Source organism: Drosophila yakuba, chromosome 3R (assembly GCF_016746365.2).
Source record: "Drosophila yakuba strain Tai18E2 chromosome 3R, Prin_Dyak_Tai18E2_2.1, whole genome shotgun sequence".
Classification (NCBI taxonomy): Eukaryota; Metazoa; Arthropoda; class Insecta; order Diptera; family Drosophilidae; genus Drosophila; species Drosophila yakuba.
In genome coordinates, this window is record NC_052530.2 from 10,447,112 (window position 1) to 10,461,661 (window position 14,550).

The 14,550-nt window shown below is 43.4% G+C and overlaps 4 protein-coding genes and 1 pseudogene across 4 annotated transcripts; 2 read left to right on the top strand and 3 right to left on the bottom strand.

The window, feature by feature from the left end:
* Nucleotides 1-830: 830 nt before the first annotated feature.
* Nucleotides 831-5,584, top strand: LOC6536280 (T-complex protein 1 subunit eta). The gene is made up of 5 exons (XM_002096830.3): nt 831-988; nt 1,167-1,427; nt 1,497-2,316; nt 2,410-2,733; nt 5,212-5,584. Exons 1-5 carry the CDS (start codon nt 986-988, stop codon nt 5,436-5,438), a joined length of 1,635 nt encoding a protein of 544 aa, XP_002096866.2. The 5' UTR covers nt 831-985; the 3' UTR covers nt 5,439-5,584.
* Nucleotides 2,900-5,121, bottom strand: LOC6536281. Its single transcript, XM_002096831.4, has 2 exons — nt 4,527-5,121; nt 2,900-4,460 (listed from the first exon to the last, which is right to left on the bottom strand). The coding sequence occupies exons 1-2, from the start codon at nt 4,831-4,833 to the stop codon at nt 2,926-2,928; spliced, it is 1,842 nt and encodes a 613-aa protein (XP_002096867.3). The 5' UTR covers nt 4,834-5,121; the 3' UTR covers nt 2,900-2,925.
* Nucleotides 5,585-5,707: 123 nt separating the features above from the next.
* On the top strand, nt 5,708-6,859 carry LOC6536282. Its single transcript, XM_002096832.4, has 2 exons — nt 5,708-5,995; nt 6,050-6,859. The coding sequence occupies exons 1-2, from the start codon at nt 5,782-5,784 to the stop codon at nt 6,598-6,600; spliced, it is 765 nt and encodes a 254-aa protein (XP_002096868.1). The 5' UTR covers nt 5,708-5,781; the 3' UTR covers nt 6,601-6,859.
* Nucleotides 6,860-8,278: 1,419 nt separating this feature from the next.
* LOC6536283 lies at nt 8,279-10,658 on the bottom strand. Its single transcript, XM_002096833.4, has 2 exons — nt 9,072-10,658; nt 8,279-9,011 (listed from the first exon to the last, which is right to left on the bottom strand). Exons 1-2 carry the CDS (start codon nt 9,207-9,209, stop codon nt 8,442-8,444), a joined length of 708 nt encoding a protein of 235 aa, XP_002096869.2. The 5' UTR covers nt 9,210-10,658; the 3' UTR covers nt 8,279-8,441.
* Nucleotides 10,659-11,606: 948 nt separating this feature from the next.
* Nucleotides 11,607-13,773, bottom strand: LOC26536001 (annotated as a pseudogene).
* Between the last annotated feature and the right edge of the window lie 777 nt (nt 13,774-14,550).

Here is a 14,550-nt window from a genome sequence, read left to right on the forward strand (position 1 = left end):
AACAGGGGGAAATCTAAATAAAGGCACAAAAGGGGAACAATCTTTGCACTTTGCTTTGAGTGCCTTATCATGTGGGAGCCACAATTTACATATTTCTTATTCTTACTCACTATTTGCATTTCTCTTAGTCGGTTCAGCATCCTGATTTGTTTCGTAATCATTCGGCGATTGTCTAGTATCCGGTTAGTATCCGTTGGCATCCATTGTGATTCGATGTCGTCGTTAAGAGGAGTCTTGGGCAACTAAAATTCCAATTCCACATGACCGAATTAGATTTAGACTGCGTGCTTTCATTTGAACCTATTTTCGGTTGAATGTTCTAGCGTTTTGGCCTTTAATTGACTCTTTTTTATTTTCCATTTAATTGCTGCTCGGTGCACAACTCACTCAAGTTGAGCAGTAGGAACAAACTGAAGATGCGGCGCACTTTCTAAAATGGAATAAGCGACATGCGTGCGTGCATCGCCAAAATTTTATAAATAGAAAGAATCACAAATCTATATTTGAAGTTGGGAGCAATTTCGAAAAACCACTCACCGGTCAACAGTGACGTCATGAAGCCACCGATTACTTTTTCGATAACTACAACCAGTTGCATCTAATATGTTGTAAATATTAAAGGTTTTAAACGCTCGACATTCGACTCCTTTAATTTATTTGTAGTCCATTTAAAAACGTTGTAAGTTAAAAATTAAAAATACTTTATAGTGCAAGTTTAAGGAACTTCCCAAGATACAAAAAAGATAAGAAAAAATTATTCCTATTAAGTTAAGATTTCAAATTTCGCCTGAAAGTGCGCCTAAGACCCGCGCGAACGTTCACACTGATTGCAAACATCGATTAAAACCGAAATAACATCGATTAATCGATTGGCCCATTACTCATCGCGGAAAACGTGAACGAAAAGCAAGTTGCCGCCTGTCTGCTAGGAACTTTATTGTTTTAAACTGTAATACGTGCTAAAGGCCAACCCCATCACATAAATATGGTAAGTCCTGCCGCAAATAATCCAAGGATAAAGAGGGGAACCCCAATCATGGACTCCTCTGCCAGCGGCATGCGATTGTAAACATAACCTGCAAAGAAGCTTCTCGCAAGCCGACGACATCTGCTGACTAATTGGAGACTTTAACTATATATTTTTGCTATATCCGTATGACCCACAGCAACCGCAAATTGTGCTCCTTAAAGAAGGCACTGACACGTCGCAGGGCAAGCCGCAATTGGTGTCTAACATCAATGCCTGCCAGTCGATCGTGGACGCGGTGCGGACCACTTTGGGTCCCCGCGGTATGGACAAGCTGATTGTGGATGCCCACGGCAAGGCGACGATCTCCAACGATGGAGCCACCATCATGAAGCTGCTGGAGATCATTCACCCGGCGGCCAAGACCCTGGTGGACATTGCCAAGTCACAAGACGCCGAGGTAAGCGATTGGCCCCTGAGAAGCCAAGCACGTGACACAGCTAAAGCTTTGTTTCGCCTTCTCCTTCAGGTGGGTGATGGCACCACATCTGTGGTTCTGCTGGCCGGCGAGTTCCTCAAGCAGGTGAAACCGTTCGTGGAGGAGGGCGTTCACCCGCGAGTCATCATTAAGGCCATCCGCAAGGCCCTGCAGCTCTGCATGGAGAAGATCAACGACATGGCTGTCCAGATTGTCGAACAGTCCAAGGACCAGCAGCGTGCTCTCCTCGAGAAGTGCGCAGCCACTGCCATGTCCTCCAAGTTGATTCACCAGCAGAAGGACTTCTTCTCCCGCATTGTAGTCGATGCTGTGCTGTCTCTGGATGAGCTGCTGCCCCTGAACATGATTGGCATTAAGAAAGTGACCGGTGGCTCGCTGGAGGAGTCGCAGTTGGTGTCGGGCGTGGCTTTCAAGAAGACCTTTTCTTATGCTGGCTTTGAAATGGCCCCCAAATCGTATGACAACTGCAAAATTGCCCTGCTCAACATCGAATTGGAGCTGAAGGCTGAGCGCGATAACGCCGAGATCCGCGTGGACAACGTCAAGGAGTACCAGAAGGTGGTCGACGCCGAGTGGCAGATCCTCTACAACAAGCTGGCCAAGATCCACGAGTCCGGCGCCAATGTGGTGCTCTCCAAGCTGCCCATCGGTGATGTGGCCACACAGTATTTCGCCGACCGCGACATATTCTGCGCCGGCCGCGTTCCCGAAGAAGATCTTAAGCGCACCATGAAGGCTTGCGGTGGTGCCGTGATGACGACGGCCAACGACATTAAGCCCAATGTCCTCGGTCTGTGCAAACACTTCGAGGAGCGCCAGGTGGGCGGCGAACGTTTCAACCTCTTCCAAGGTAAGAGTCGTATTCGTCTACTTAATTGTTTGCCTTTGTAGAGGACTCAATTCAACAAGCACAAATTTTCGATTTGATTTTTATTTTTAATAGGCTGTCCCAATGCCAAGACGAGCACCCTTATCCTGCGTGGCGGAGCCGAGCAGTTTCTGGAGGAGACTGAGCGATCTCTACACGACGCAATCATGATCGTGCGTCGCACCATCAAGCACGATTCCGTGGTGGCCGGCGGCGGTGCCATTGAGATGGAATTGTCCAAGCTGCTGCGCGACTACTCGCGCACAATTGCTGGCAAGGAGCAGCTGTTGATCGCCGCCATCGCCAAGGGCCTGGAGATCATTCCTCGCCAGCTGTGCGACAACGCCGGTTTCGATGCCACCAACATTCTCAACAAGTTGCGCCAGAAGCACGCCCAGGGTGAGTGTCCCAAAATATTTACCCGTACAGAGCCACCTTAACAATGAGTGAATTTGAAATTTATATTTGAAATGCGGGGAAAGAGGTTTTTATTTTAAAGATCTTGTGTATGAAACTTTAAACAAAAAACATTTGTTCCTCTGTAACAAATTTTAATATATTCTTATTTCCTTCGTCCAATTGTCTGTCCGATTACTTCTTGAGCTGCTCATGCCAGAGCAGGAAGCAGGGTTCCTGGCATAGACCTGGCTTATCCGGACAGGTGTTGCACATAAACTTGCTGAACTGCAGCATTCCGCCCTTGTGGCAATAGCGGCAGTTTTTCTTAGCCGGCTTTCCGTTCTGCTGGATAAGCACGGGCTCGTGAAGAATGGTCTTCATCCTGGGCTCGGGCACCGGTTTGTTTTTTGACCGCTCATATGCATCCGGTTTCTGGGGACTAACTGTTAGCGGTTCGTTCGTCACTTCTTCTCTTAGAAGAGACTTTATTATGATCACCCGAAACTCCGAGTAACTTTTTAGATGTCCGACTCGCGCATTCTGGCCATTGGCGAAGTAAAGCAAATAGGAATTGTACACGAGAATGTTGAGTAGAAAAATGGTCAGCTTCTTGTCCGCCGGCAGCTCCTGGCAGGCAGCTTGGTAGTGGATCAGGTGGTGGCGACCATCGTTTCCAGGTCGCAGTTGAAATTCGAGTTCCTGGATCAACTTGGGTTTGGCATTCGTTTTCTGCATTGCCATCTCCTTGGAATAAATGGCCAAGCAGTCGGAGCTGAAGAAGTACAAGCTCTTTGCCCTTCGTCGCCACTTGGCCATCATCAGAGAAGTGGCATAGCTGGTAGAGATACTGTTGGAATCCAATCGTTGGTGCACCAGTGCCTTACTGTTGCCGTACCTATTCCTGTCCAGCAGACCAGTACAATAGGTGCTCTTCTTAGCCAACTCCTGGGCCAGACCATAGCTTCCATAGAACTTTGATGCGTACACAGTGCGTCCTCCCTGGAATCCCTCCATTAGTTTGAGGGCGACTTTGTTACGGTGCTCCACCAACTGCCGGGAATTGCGTACCCATGCCGGTGCGTCTTCCTTCCGCACAATCTCCGGCAGAAGTTTCACCACCAGTCCGCTCTGCTCAGTTAGCATATGCAGCAGTAGTGAGTTGGTGCGGAATTTGTTGGGAAGATCCTCATGGGAGCTCAAAGCTCCTTTCCACAGAGTGATAGGTTCATTAAGCACCAGTTGCTGGCCACAAATGTATATCTCTTCCATGCGCTCGTTGATAAAGTCTAGCAGTGGAAAGTCCTTCAGCTTGGTTTTGCCCGTTTGTAGCTGCGGTGCATCAAAGTTTAGGCAGTGCAGCAGCTGCTGATACCGCTCCAGGGACATCTTCCCAGAGAATCCGACGAGACCGTAAAACATGTTAGTGCTCCAGTAATCCGAGAGGTGCTCCAGCTTTAGGTCACACATAAGCAGGGAGAGGCCCATAAAGATTTCCATTTCTTCGGCAGTTGTGGGCTTGGACTTGAGCTCTCCTCCCTTTAGGTTGCAGCTTTGGGCCAGGGAAGAGAAGAACTTGGAGCGGTTTCCCAGCAATTGGTTGAAGTAGTGCTGCGGTCCCTGGAAGCGTTGTCCGAATTTCAGGCCAGTTTGCTGGATGGGAAATTTAAAGAGTAATCTGGAGCCCGCCTGCTGGCTGCTCCAATCTGGATCGTAGTCATCCGCCTCGTCTGGTTTGTAAAAAGGGAAATTATGTAAGTTAGGGATTGAGCGGAGGGGAGGGGCACCTAACTAACCCTGACAGAAGACATCTGCCGCTTGGTAATCAAGCTCCGAGTAGCCATCCTCGTCGGAATCGCTCTCTTGCTGCTCCAATTCCAAGCGAACGGTAGTGGTGGTCACCTGCTGCTCCGCTACCAGCTGCAGTTGGAGTTCAGTGAGATCCGGCTTTATATCGGCCGTACTTAAATCGTAGTCTGCGAGCGCCGGATAGCCGTCCAAGGGTTCCGTTTTGATGTCCACACTGCGCCGCTTGACCGGCGACCGGTGATCATCCTGGCGCGGCTTCAGTTGCTGTTTGCGCTTTCTCCCGGAGCTGGACATTTTGCCCGTTGTGTTTTTTCCAAATAATGCAAAAACAGCGGAAATTTCAGCCGCAGCAACGCGTGTTTTTCTCCGCCTTCTCTGTCACTCGTCCTCTCTCACTCGAGTCACATGTGCTGTATGGTGTGCTCTTTCGCACCTTCTCAATTCGTTTATTGCGCGGGCTGTATGCGGCGTTGCCACCTGGGCGGAGTGTTGCCTGCGAAAATCGTTGGCAAATTCAAATCGGTAGTCTAATTTGGAACTTTAATTAGTATTTTAATAGACTGCATTAATTTGATAAAATTATTCGTGATCATGTAACGTTATAATATAGTAAAGTTTAGATTTTATATTCAAAGTAACAGTGTTTTGAAACTAAACTAACCTTTTTTGCAGGAGGCCAGTGGTTCGGCGTCGACATCAACAAGGAAGACATTTCGGACAACTACGAACAGTGCGTCTGGGAGCCGTCTATCATCAAGATTAATGCGCTGACGGCGGCCGCCGAGGCAGCCTGCATGATCCTTTCCGTCGACGAGACAATAAAGAGTCCCAAGGCCGGAGAACCACCGATGGCCGGCGGTGGCATGGGAATGGGCCGCGGAATGGGCAGGCCCATGTAAATAGAATCATTCAGAAATCCAGAGAACACTACACCCTAATCATCAACACTCACTTGCATTTCTCTCCTAATTTAACACGTACACGTATTACTCGGTCATACCTTCGCATTTCGCACGCTTCGAAGCAAGAACAACAGCAACAATAATCCACTGACCTATCTGTATATGTTTAATAATAAAACACAAAATTGAAAATTGTATTTTCATAACATACAAAACGTTTTTAGTTTGAATTCAGGGCGAGGTGGCAACTCTGCGGGGAGTGCTGTTAAGCGGTTGACGTGCTGTTAAGCGCAAGCAACATATTGTTATTCCAATCCATCCCGAAAATAAACAATAAATAATGGGCAATCATAAAGTTCTCCGCTCGGCGGGAAATAATTTGCGTTATTCCATGTACGAGTTTATTGACGCGGTACACAAACGATCTATTATATGGGAACGAAGCCACCCTAACTTCCACAATCGTGAACTCAGAGATGAGGCCTGGCAGCAAATTGGCCACGAGCTTTGCGCGAATTTTGACGACTCCAGCGAGCCGGAGAGGCAGGAAATAGGTGGGTGCTGCTCAAATCATTATAATCAATATCATACATAGCTTCCAATTCCAGTGAAAACCCTGCTTAAACGTTGGAAAAATACAAGGGACAGCTACTTACGGGTAAACCGGCTACGCCAAAGTGGTGAGGAGGTGGCCAGGGCTTCCTACATCTACGAAAGGGAACTAAGTTTCCTTCTAAACGTTAAAGCAGAGTCGGAGGACGATGTGGAATCCTTGAAGGAGCAGCCCAAGTCACAGGGCAAACGGAAGCGAGGGAGCACCGCTGCACAGAGATCTGCAAAGACTCCACGAAAGAGAAACTCCGACCAGGAATCGAATCTGGAGCCCGCAATTCGTCACCCAGCCATTCCAGACAACCTAAATACGGTTCTGGAAGATCTGGCCTGCACAAAGGAGGACACCGCTACTCCGGAGATCGCATATATTCCGCAGTTACCACCAGATCCACCCTGCAGTACAAATAACGCCTACTTGTCCGCCGATCCGGATCAGGCCTTCTTCGACACCATTAAGCCGCACATGCAACAGATGTGCGCCGATCGCAAGCTCGACTTTCAGATCGAGGTTCTGAAAATCCTACGCAATTTCAAGCCGAATTGAATATTTGCCACAAAAGTCATATCATTTTTTGTTTTGCATTTACATTGAGAGCAGATATATTTAACAGCAAGTTAACATAGGCAATAAGAACATAGTTAATCGTTATCGTTCATCGTCTAATGCTTAGGGCGCCAAATTTGTACTGTAATTTGTAATTTAAAATACAAACAAAAATTTTCACAAACTTTAATGGAACCAATGATTCAATATTTTTTTTTTTAGATTTAAAAAACAGACAATAAATTTTCTCATAGTTACATTTCTTTTGTGTGCAATGTATATATTATATGTTTACTTGTTTAGTTACTATAATTTCTATAGTTGTAAAATTAGTTAAGACAATGGAATATTCTTAAGAAATACATATATTAACTAAAATATAAAAAGGCATATTTTAATTTGCTTAACACAATAGCAAATCCTCATTAATAGACTTACACCAAGGTTATTCTATAAAAATGTATATGACTATACAAGTGTGTATTCATATTCGAGTACATTTGTACTATGCAAGCATGCACATTGTCCACATGTGGAATTGATATCTTGACACAAATCCTCTGTTCTGTTTTTCATCCCCCTAGCCACTACTTTCTTGGGCCGGATGCTGTCTCAATACATATTTATCGCCTGCAGCGAAATTTTAGTACAAACATAAACTGTCAAAAAGATACATAAGCCATCGGATAGCCGATGTTCCAAAGCCGTTCGACCAGTTTCGGCTGATGTTGATTAAAAAAAAAGAGCTTAAACCTGTATTCAAACAGCTTGTCCCTCTTATGCCAATCGAGTTTTCATTATGTATACCGATTTCTTCATGGTTTTTGCTCAACACAAAGGCAAATTTATGGATTGTACGAGTGTATTTATAAGTCGACACTCCAGACGACACCCCTAAAAAAGAAATCGCTGAAAACCGTTAAGGAAGCCATAGGGGTAACTCAGAGATTTGGAATCGGTGTCGCCTTTCAAGCGTTCCACACTGCTGGGAATTCCCTGAGTACCTCCTATGGGGGGTACGAAATCGTTACCCCGAATACCCGCCCCCACACTTCACTCGACAAATGGTACTCGTAACGTCCTGATAATGCTGTTCTCCTCGGGATCGCCCCATTCCATTTCCCACTTAACTGCATATGGTATTTGTTAGTGGTTGTTTCGGGTTTCGGAAATTTCTGTCTGCGATCGGGACCCTCGCCGTACCCTCCACTTCACCCATTAGCAACGGCTCTGGCAGCTGTTGTGCCCTATTAACTGCTCCCTTAGATCCTCGAATCCGGCTACCTGCATCTGCTGAATGGAAATGCACTGAGAACTTTTTTTTTAGATTTTCGCCATAAATGTTTTTGCCATCATACCATACCTTACAAAGGGAGCTTAAGCTAGGAGATATAATTTTTTGGAAATAACGCAAATAAAAATTAAAACGAATTTTTAATTTGAGTGAAATACTTATGTATGTATCAAGATCTCTTACGCTTCTCTAGCGTATATCTATATCTATATATATTTTTCGCAGTGTACAAAGGCATTCGCAGAGTTTGTAACGTACTTTTCAGCCCAAACGAAACCGGGCACCGAAGGGGATTTACGGTCTTCTACCCCTGGAATTGGTACTCCCCTCGCATACCTGTAGCAATTCTGGGCATTGCAGTGAAATCGAATAATAGACAGGAAGTCCCTTCGATGGCTTTTATTCCTTTCAAGGGCCGAGCCGCTCTAGTAGATCATGGTGCGGCGATTGTCTTGCCAAATGATGCTGGTCTTTGTCCTGTCTTATCCTAAAACTATATTCCTAATATGGTCGGCAGGACCAAGAGCCCTAGGCAACTGAGACCGACTCAGGTGGAGTTATCCAGTAGAACCACCTGCGTGTTTTGGTATCTTCGCCAGGCACTCTCCGCCCTTTCCAAGTATTCACCGATCTCTTGTCGCTTGTTGGGAAGGTCGTACTTCTCCAGAGCTAGCTTGAGGAGTACGTACTCCAGGCTACGGATACCTCCGAGATTGTTTGGATCCCTTAGGTTATCCACTAGGGTAACGAATTTCTTGAGCAGCTCCACCAACTGCCCAAAGTTGGTCAAATCTTCCAGGCCAGCATCCACCTCGTTGACGTATCGCATACTCTGTTTAATTCTCCTGGCCAAATCGGTGCTCCTGCCAGCCAAGGGTGATAGCTCCGTATTTAGCTGTTGCACCGATCTGCGCGTATCGATCACCTTCTGCAAAGCGTCCTGGTTATACTGATCCTGATCCGTCCACTGGGTCATCGGAGCCTTAGTAGTCGTCCCTTCGTTGTCCACCATGGATATCCGATTGTTCTCCACAATAATGGTCTTGTCGATGGTGTCGGTCGCATTCGGGGGCTGCAGTACGTGGAAATCCAGGGTGAAATGAAACCGCATGCTACCCTGTAAGGATTAGGAATTGTTTAGGACCCATCTCAAAAACTTGCACAGTCAAAAACATGCCTGGACTAAAGTAGACGCTGCTAAGAAAACCAAAATATTCGTAGAAGACCACATCTTGCCGGCGAACTGGGAAATGTTTGACTGACTCCAAGCTGAAATCTCCCGATCAGACCACTTCATGCAATCCAAGCTCGACATCGCGGCATATCAAGCCACGGGGTTATCACACATCGTCCCCACTTGACCGATAACAGATCCATTCAATGAGTTTTCTAGCTATAGAAACCAGACAGGGAGCCCTGGGTGGGGGGAGAATTTTCCATAGCCAGACAAAGAGCAAGTCACGTGGTCGCCGAGATGAATAGTCAATACCGTGAGGTGAGCGTTTGCCAACCTAAAACCATTTCAAGGTGCTTGGAATAGCAAGTATTTCAATTTGTTGAGAGGTTCGCATCCAATATGACCTCTCTGAAAATAGTAAGTTCTTTGAACCTGTCGAGGGTACACAGAAATCTGAATAATGTCAAACTGACTGAATGTCATATATGGCCTATTAATATTAATTACAGTGGTAATATCTGAATGCATTTATAATCAATTGTTCCCTTTTCGAATAAAAATTAAAACAATTTAAGCAGAAAATGTGCGCAATATACGTACATATACATATGTGTATATTATACACTGAGCAGCGCCGTAAACTTAATTCATGTGATATAAAAGATTCGATGGACTGGTTAATAGCCCGCATGGTTATTTGGAGTGCGTGAATCATCCACCTTTTTTGGGAACTCATTTCACAGAGTCATTTCCGTTACGAACTCAGCCGAACTGCCGAATTTCTAAGGGCCAACATCTGCTCGAATACTACGCTTATCATCCGTCTGAGGTAACAACAACCACTCTTATCACCATACATATATAGTTTGCTGTTTACGCGTGCAATAATAATTATAATGTACACAGAGGCACTACAGCGATAAGGTGCGAATGCTATCGCAAGTCCGCAAGTACCCCACATATAGTATAGCCCACAAAGTCGGATGTTTGTTTGTGCGAATGTATGCCTTAATTTAGAAAATGGTATCAAAGCAAAAGCAAACGCAAAGCAAAGCAGGGCAGTTCATGGAAGCGAAGCCATGGCGATAGGGGCAGGCCAAAGAAAAGCATAAAGTGTGGGAATAGCAATGGGAATCAATAGTAGAAATTGCGCAGCAGAACGAAATTATTCCACTGCCTGAAAATAACAAAAATCCACAGGGAAGAAAAAACAAAATAACCGTTGACACACACTCACATGATTGCTCATAATATATTCACAATTTTTACACATAAAAAAACTGTTGATATCTTTAAGAGCACAAAAAAAAACAAAAGTTCAAAAGGAGTTGCTCAGCTGGTAATTTTCTTAAACAGTTTCGATAAGAAAACGTTCTTATAGATAACACAGTTCTCCAATGAAACAGCTGCAATAAATGAAGCCCCAATATATCAAATCTTTATAGCCCATAACTACAATAAAATACAGTACCAACGTTCACTTGAGATAAATATTTTTCTCTTGTGTGTTTAACTTATTTTTATATTTAAATTTTCTTATATTCATCCTCGCCATTTGCGTACTTTGCACGCATATGTACATACATACATATGGCTGTACAAAAATACAGGGGACTGGGGCCAGGGGGACGTAGGAGGTGGGAGGCCAAGGGGTCGTCAGAGACCAACGCACAAAACTTGTAAATACGAACGTAACCCATCTCGCTCCGCCAGTATCTCCATCCCGCTCGGCACCGAGCGCGTGTGGCGGCACAACGTGAGCGTTTGGATGTGTGTGTATCTTACAGATACCAATTGCGTAGATACAGATACATCTACGGGCCCAGTTCGAGACCAGTGCACGCAACTTTTTGTTTTGCCTCATCTCGTTTTGGATACCCCGCACAGGCCGTTCGCCAAGATAGGGTATATTGGGCGAAAGTATACCCGTTTGTATTTAGAAAGATTTTGTAATTAGCTAAATAACTTATATTACATTCAGAAATTCAAAGTTATAACCAATGTAAACTGAAATGCAGTCAAAATGCCAATCAAGGGGTATAAACCTTTCCACTAAGTCACGTTTCCCCATGATTTATGTATATGTTTTTTCTCTAGCTCTGGGCTTTTGTTATTATGTTTGCAATCGCCAATTCGAACGGACGTGAGGGAAAGAGGCGAAGTATACCCCCTTACCGGCCAACCTCTCTGAAATCCACTATCGCCGCCGCCATTTATCGTTTGCAATTAGCTTAAGCAAAGCGCCATAAAAATAAAAGAGTAGCGACCAAAAGCAAAATAAAAACAAAATTGTTTACGCTTTTGATTTGCCTTAAGTTTGAGTGTAGTCATACAGACATACACACACCCATGGCAACAAATGGCACACAGATACACCTCTTGACGAGTTTGAAAACAACAACGCACGAGTGCCTCGACTACCGGATACCCATAAATATTAAAGTTATATCCAAATATTGAACGGTTTAATTCGAGTTTTGAGTTTTAACACCAATTCTGTTAACATATATGTTACACGGCTACATATTTCCTCGGTGCTTTTCGTCACTACGTAGCCATATTTACATAGTACGTAGTACGTACATACATGCACATATATAGGAACGTGTGCATATATTTCTCGGGGGTGGCCTGGAAATCGTTGAGAGAACAACAAAAAAATTAAAGAGTGCGGGCTTCAGCACTAAACGAAATCAACGGGGGGAATACGCTTTCGATGCTCAAAAATGGACAACCCGTACAGTTATTGTCTTGTATTCGTTTTCATTGGACTCGATCGGATATAGTACATATAAAGTACAAGCATAATGGTACGTACACATGTACATATGTATGTACTATGTACTGCATAGGTAGCGAAGCGGTAAACAACGACACCGAATTCAAAACCCATGCCCATTGCCAACATAGTGTGTTGTCTGTGAATCCAGTTTTCTTTGCGACATCGTTTATGAAGAAACCCCAAAGCGGCGAGGTAAAAAAAACCGAAACATCAAATGCAGAGAAACAAAAGACAACAATTGGGTGGATGATTCATGTCAGCCAAAAATGAAAACATTTTCGATGTTTATCAAAGCACGTTAAAATAGATGTAAATGGGACTTAGCAAAAAAGTATACAAATTTCACACATATTTTTTAGAAAACCGATATTGAAACGTGTAAAGTTGCAGCATATTTGTTTCTCTGTGGAGCGGTAGGTGCGAGATGTGCGAGAGGTGATTCGAAGCACGTTCACCACTCGCAGCTCGGCGTCTGTTTTTTCTTCGAGCAACCTCTAGAGAAATCCACCTAGATAATACTAGTTTGTACTGCCAGTGAGTCACATTCGTGTTTTGCCCACTTACCTCTGAACTGAACTGAACTGATCCAACAGCTCTCTCCACTGTCCTCCTTCTGGGATCGCCACTTTTCGGGGTTCCATCGAAGACACGGACACTTGCTTCTCGCCCAACTCGAAGTATCCAAAAATGCATCCATATTCACTTCAACTCAATTGCAATTTTCCAATCAGCCAAGCTCTATTTTTGGACAACTAATAGCAATTCATAATCATATGTAAATGGGTTTCTAAAATGGAAATTCCCTACTAATCGCTGTTGACATTCAAAACTCGAGAAGTTGCCTTGACTCATTTTCCCTAATCGAAAAAGTTAACTCGGAAACACTTTGGCTTTATAAGCAGTTTTCAGTTTGAAGAAGTTTAAAAACAAGGGCGAAGCCAATGGATTATAAGCTTATTTCTGGTCCAAGAGTAAACTGAAAACTTCAAGTTAGCACAAATAGGAGCTGGGCTGAAAAAATCCAATTATTTGTATGGCATGCGGATTTTCGGACCGGAGAAGTTGGGCGGCATCTGTTTGGGGGATCTCTTTGGGGGGTTTCCATTGAAAATTTGTGTATCTCTTTGTTCACTTTTTAGGGGATTTGGGGAAGTGGATGGGGTGGGAATGGGGAATGGCAAATGGCAAATGGCAAGTGGGGATTTATCAAGTGGATGGGATGTTTTTTGGGAGGGGATTTACACATTGATTGTTTGATCGTTAGGCAATTGTTTGGTATGCTTGAGTTTTAACTTGACTTTGATGCTGGCTGAGCTCTCTGCGTAAGATCTTATCGGTCTCATATCAATATATATAAACTTTTTATACATTTATGTATCTATTTTGTGTAGTGGTGTGATAAAACCTTTAAACATTTATCGTTATCATGCTGACTGCTGTGTAAGAATCTATAAAATGCTTAGATGTTGCGTATATAAATTTCCTCAACTCACAATGACAATTCGCACTTATCGCATAGGTATAGATGTTTATGGATTCGCCGATCCAATTGCGATTACACAAATACTAGGCATCTATTCAGAACTAACATAGGAACAATCAGGATAGTTTTTCACATCGAAACGGAGCTGGAAATGGTTCTATTGCCCTTCGGCTCTGTAAACTTGCTTATCGTTTTATTATTTTACTTTGTGTGTGTGTCGCAATATCTGGGTGTTTGTGAAATCGCAGCGCAAATGCAGCTGCATTTATTTATATTTATATGCATATGTACTATATGCGCATTTTCCTTTGTTTCGATCTCCTAGCAAAGCGCTTTTTATATTTCAATTTTATTCTGATTCCGTTTTTTTGTATATGTTTTGTGTGGTTTCTCGCTTAGATATCGTGCTGAAAACAAAAACATGTGAGAACCTCGGTAGTGGAATTTTTCGGAGCACATGTGGCCCGACTCTTCTGGAATGTGGAGGGGGTTATAGTAGGGGGGATTTGCCGATTAGCTCTGGAATTAAAATTGCCAACGAAAAACTGTACGTGATAACGCAAATGAAAACACAAATTTGAGGATTTTTTTTTGGTTAATTATACAAAGCTTTAATAAATTACTTTACGAAAGCCATGTACAATTGTTTATTTGTTTTTTTCTTCTATTGTTTTGTTGTTGTTTGGTTTGACGGGTTTTTCTTTCTTTTTTCTCAAAATTTAAAAGTTGACTTGGATTTAACACATTTCCAATATTGCTTTACAATTCTTCTCAGATTTTTATTCACAATCGTTTCTATAATTACAATATTGAATGGCGAGTTTGCTCTTCATATTCGCATTCATCTTAATGGTCCATTTAAGGTAATGGTGTGGGTATTTATTTAATCGTTTTCTCTTCAGTTGTATTAATTTGTATATATACCAGGTTTAAAAATATAGCAAAGTATCACAAAAAATTGCAAATTAAATTGTAAATTAGATCAATGGAGAAATTAAAAAAATACATAGTGCTTGGTTGCTTTCTTTTCATTGTTTTTTAGAACGACGAATCATGGTTTCGGCTTAAATAAAAGAGGTTAAAAATAATATTCGAACTTGGTCGAATCGTCGTCGTTACGCTTTAAGTTTAAATTAAAAAATTGAATTTGAATCATAATTTCAGGGGCCTTGGACTCGCAGTTGCCTTGGGTGGGGGACACAAACGCCTTGGAC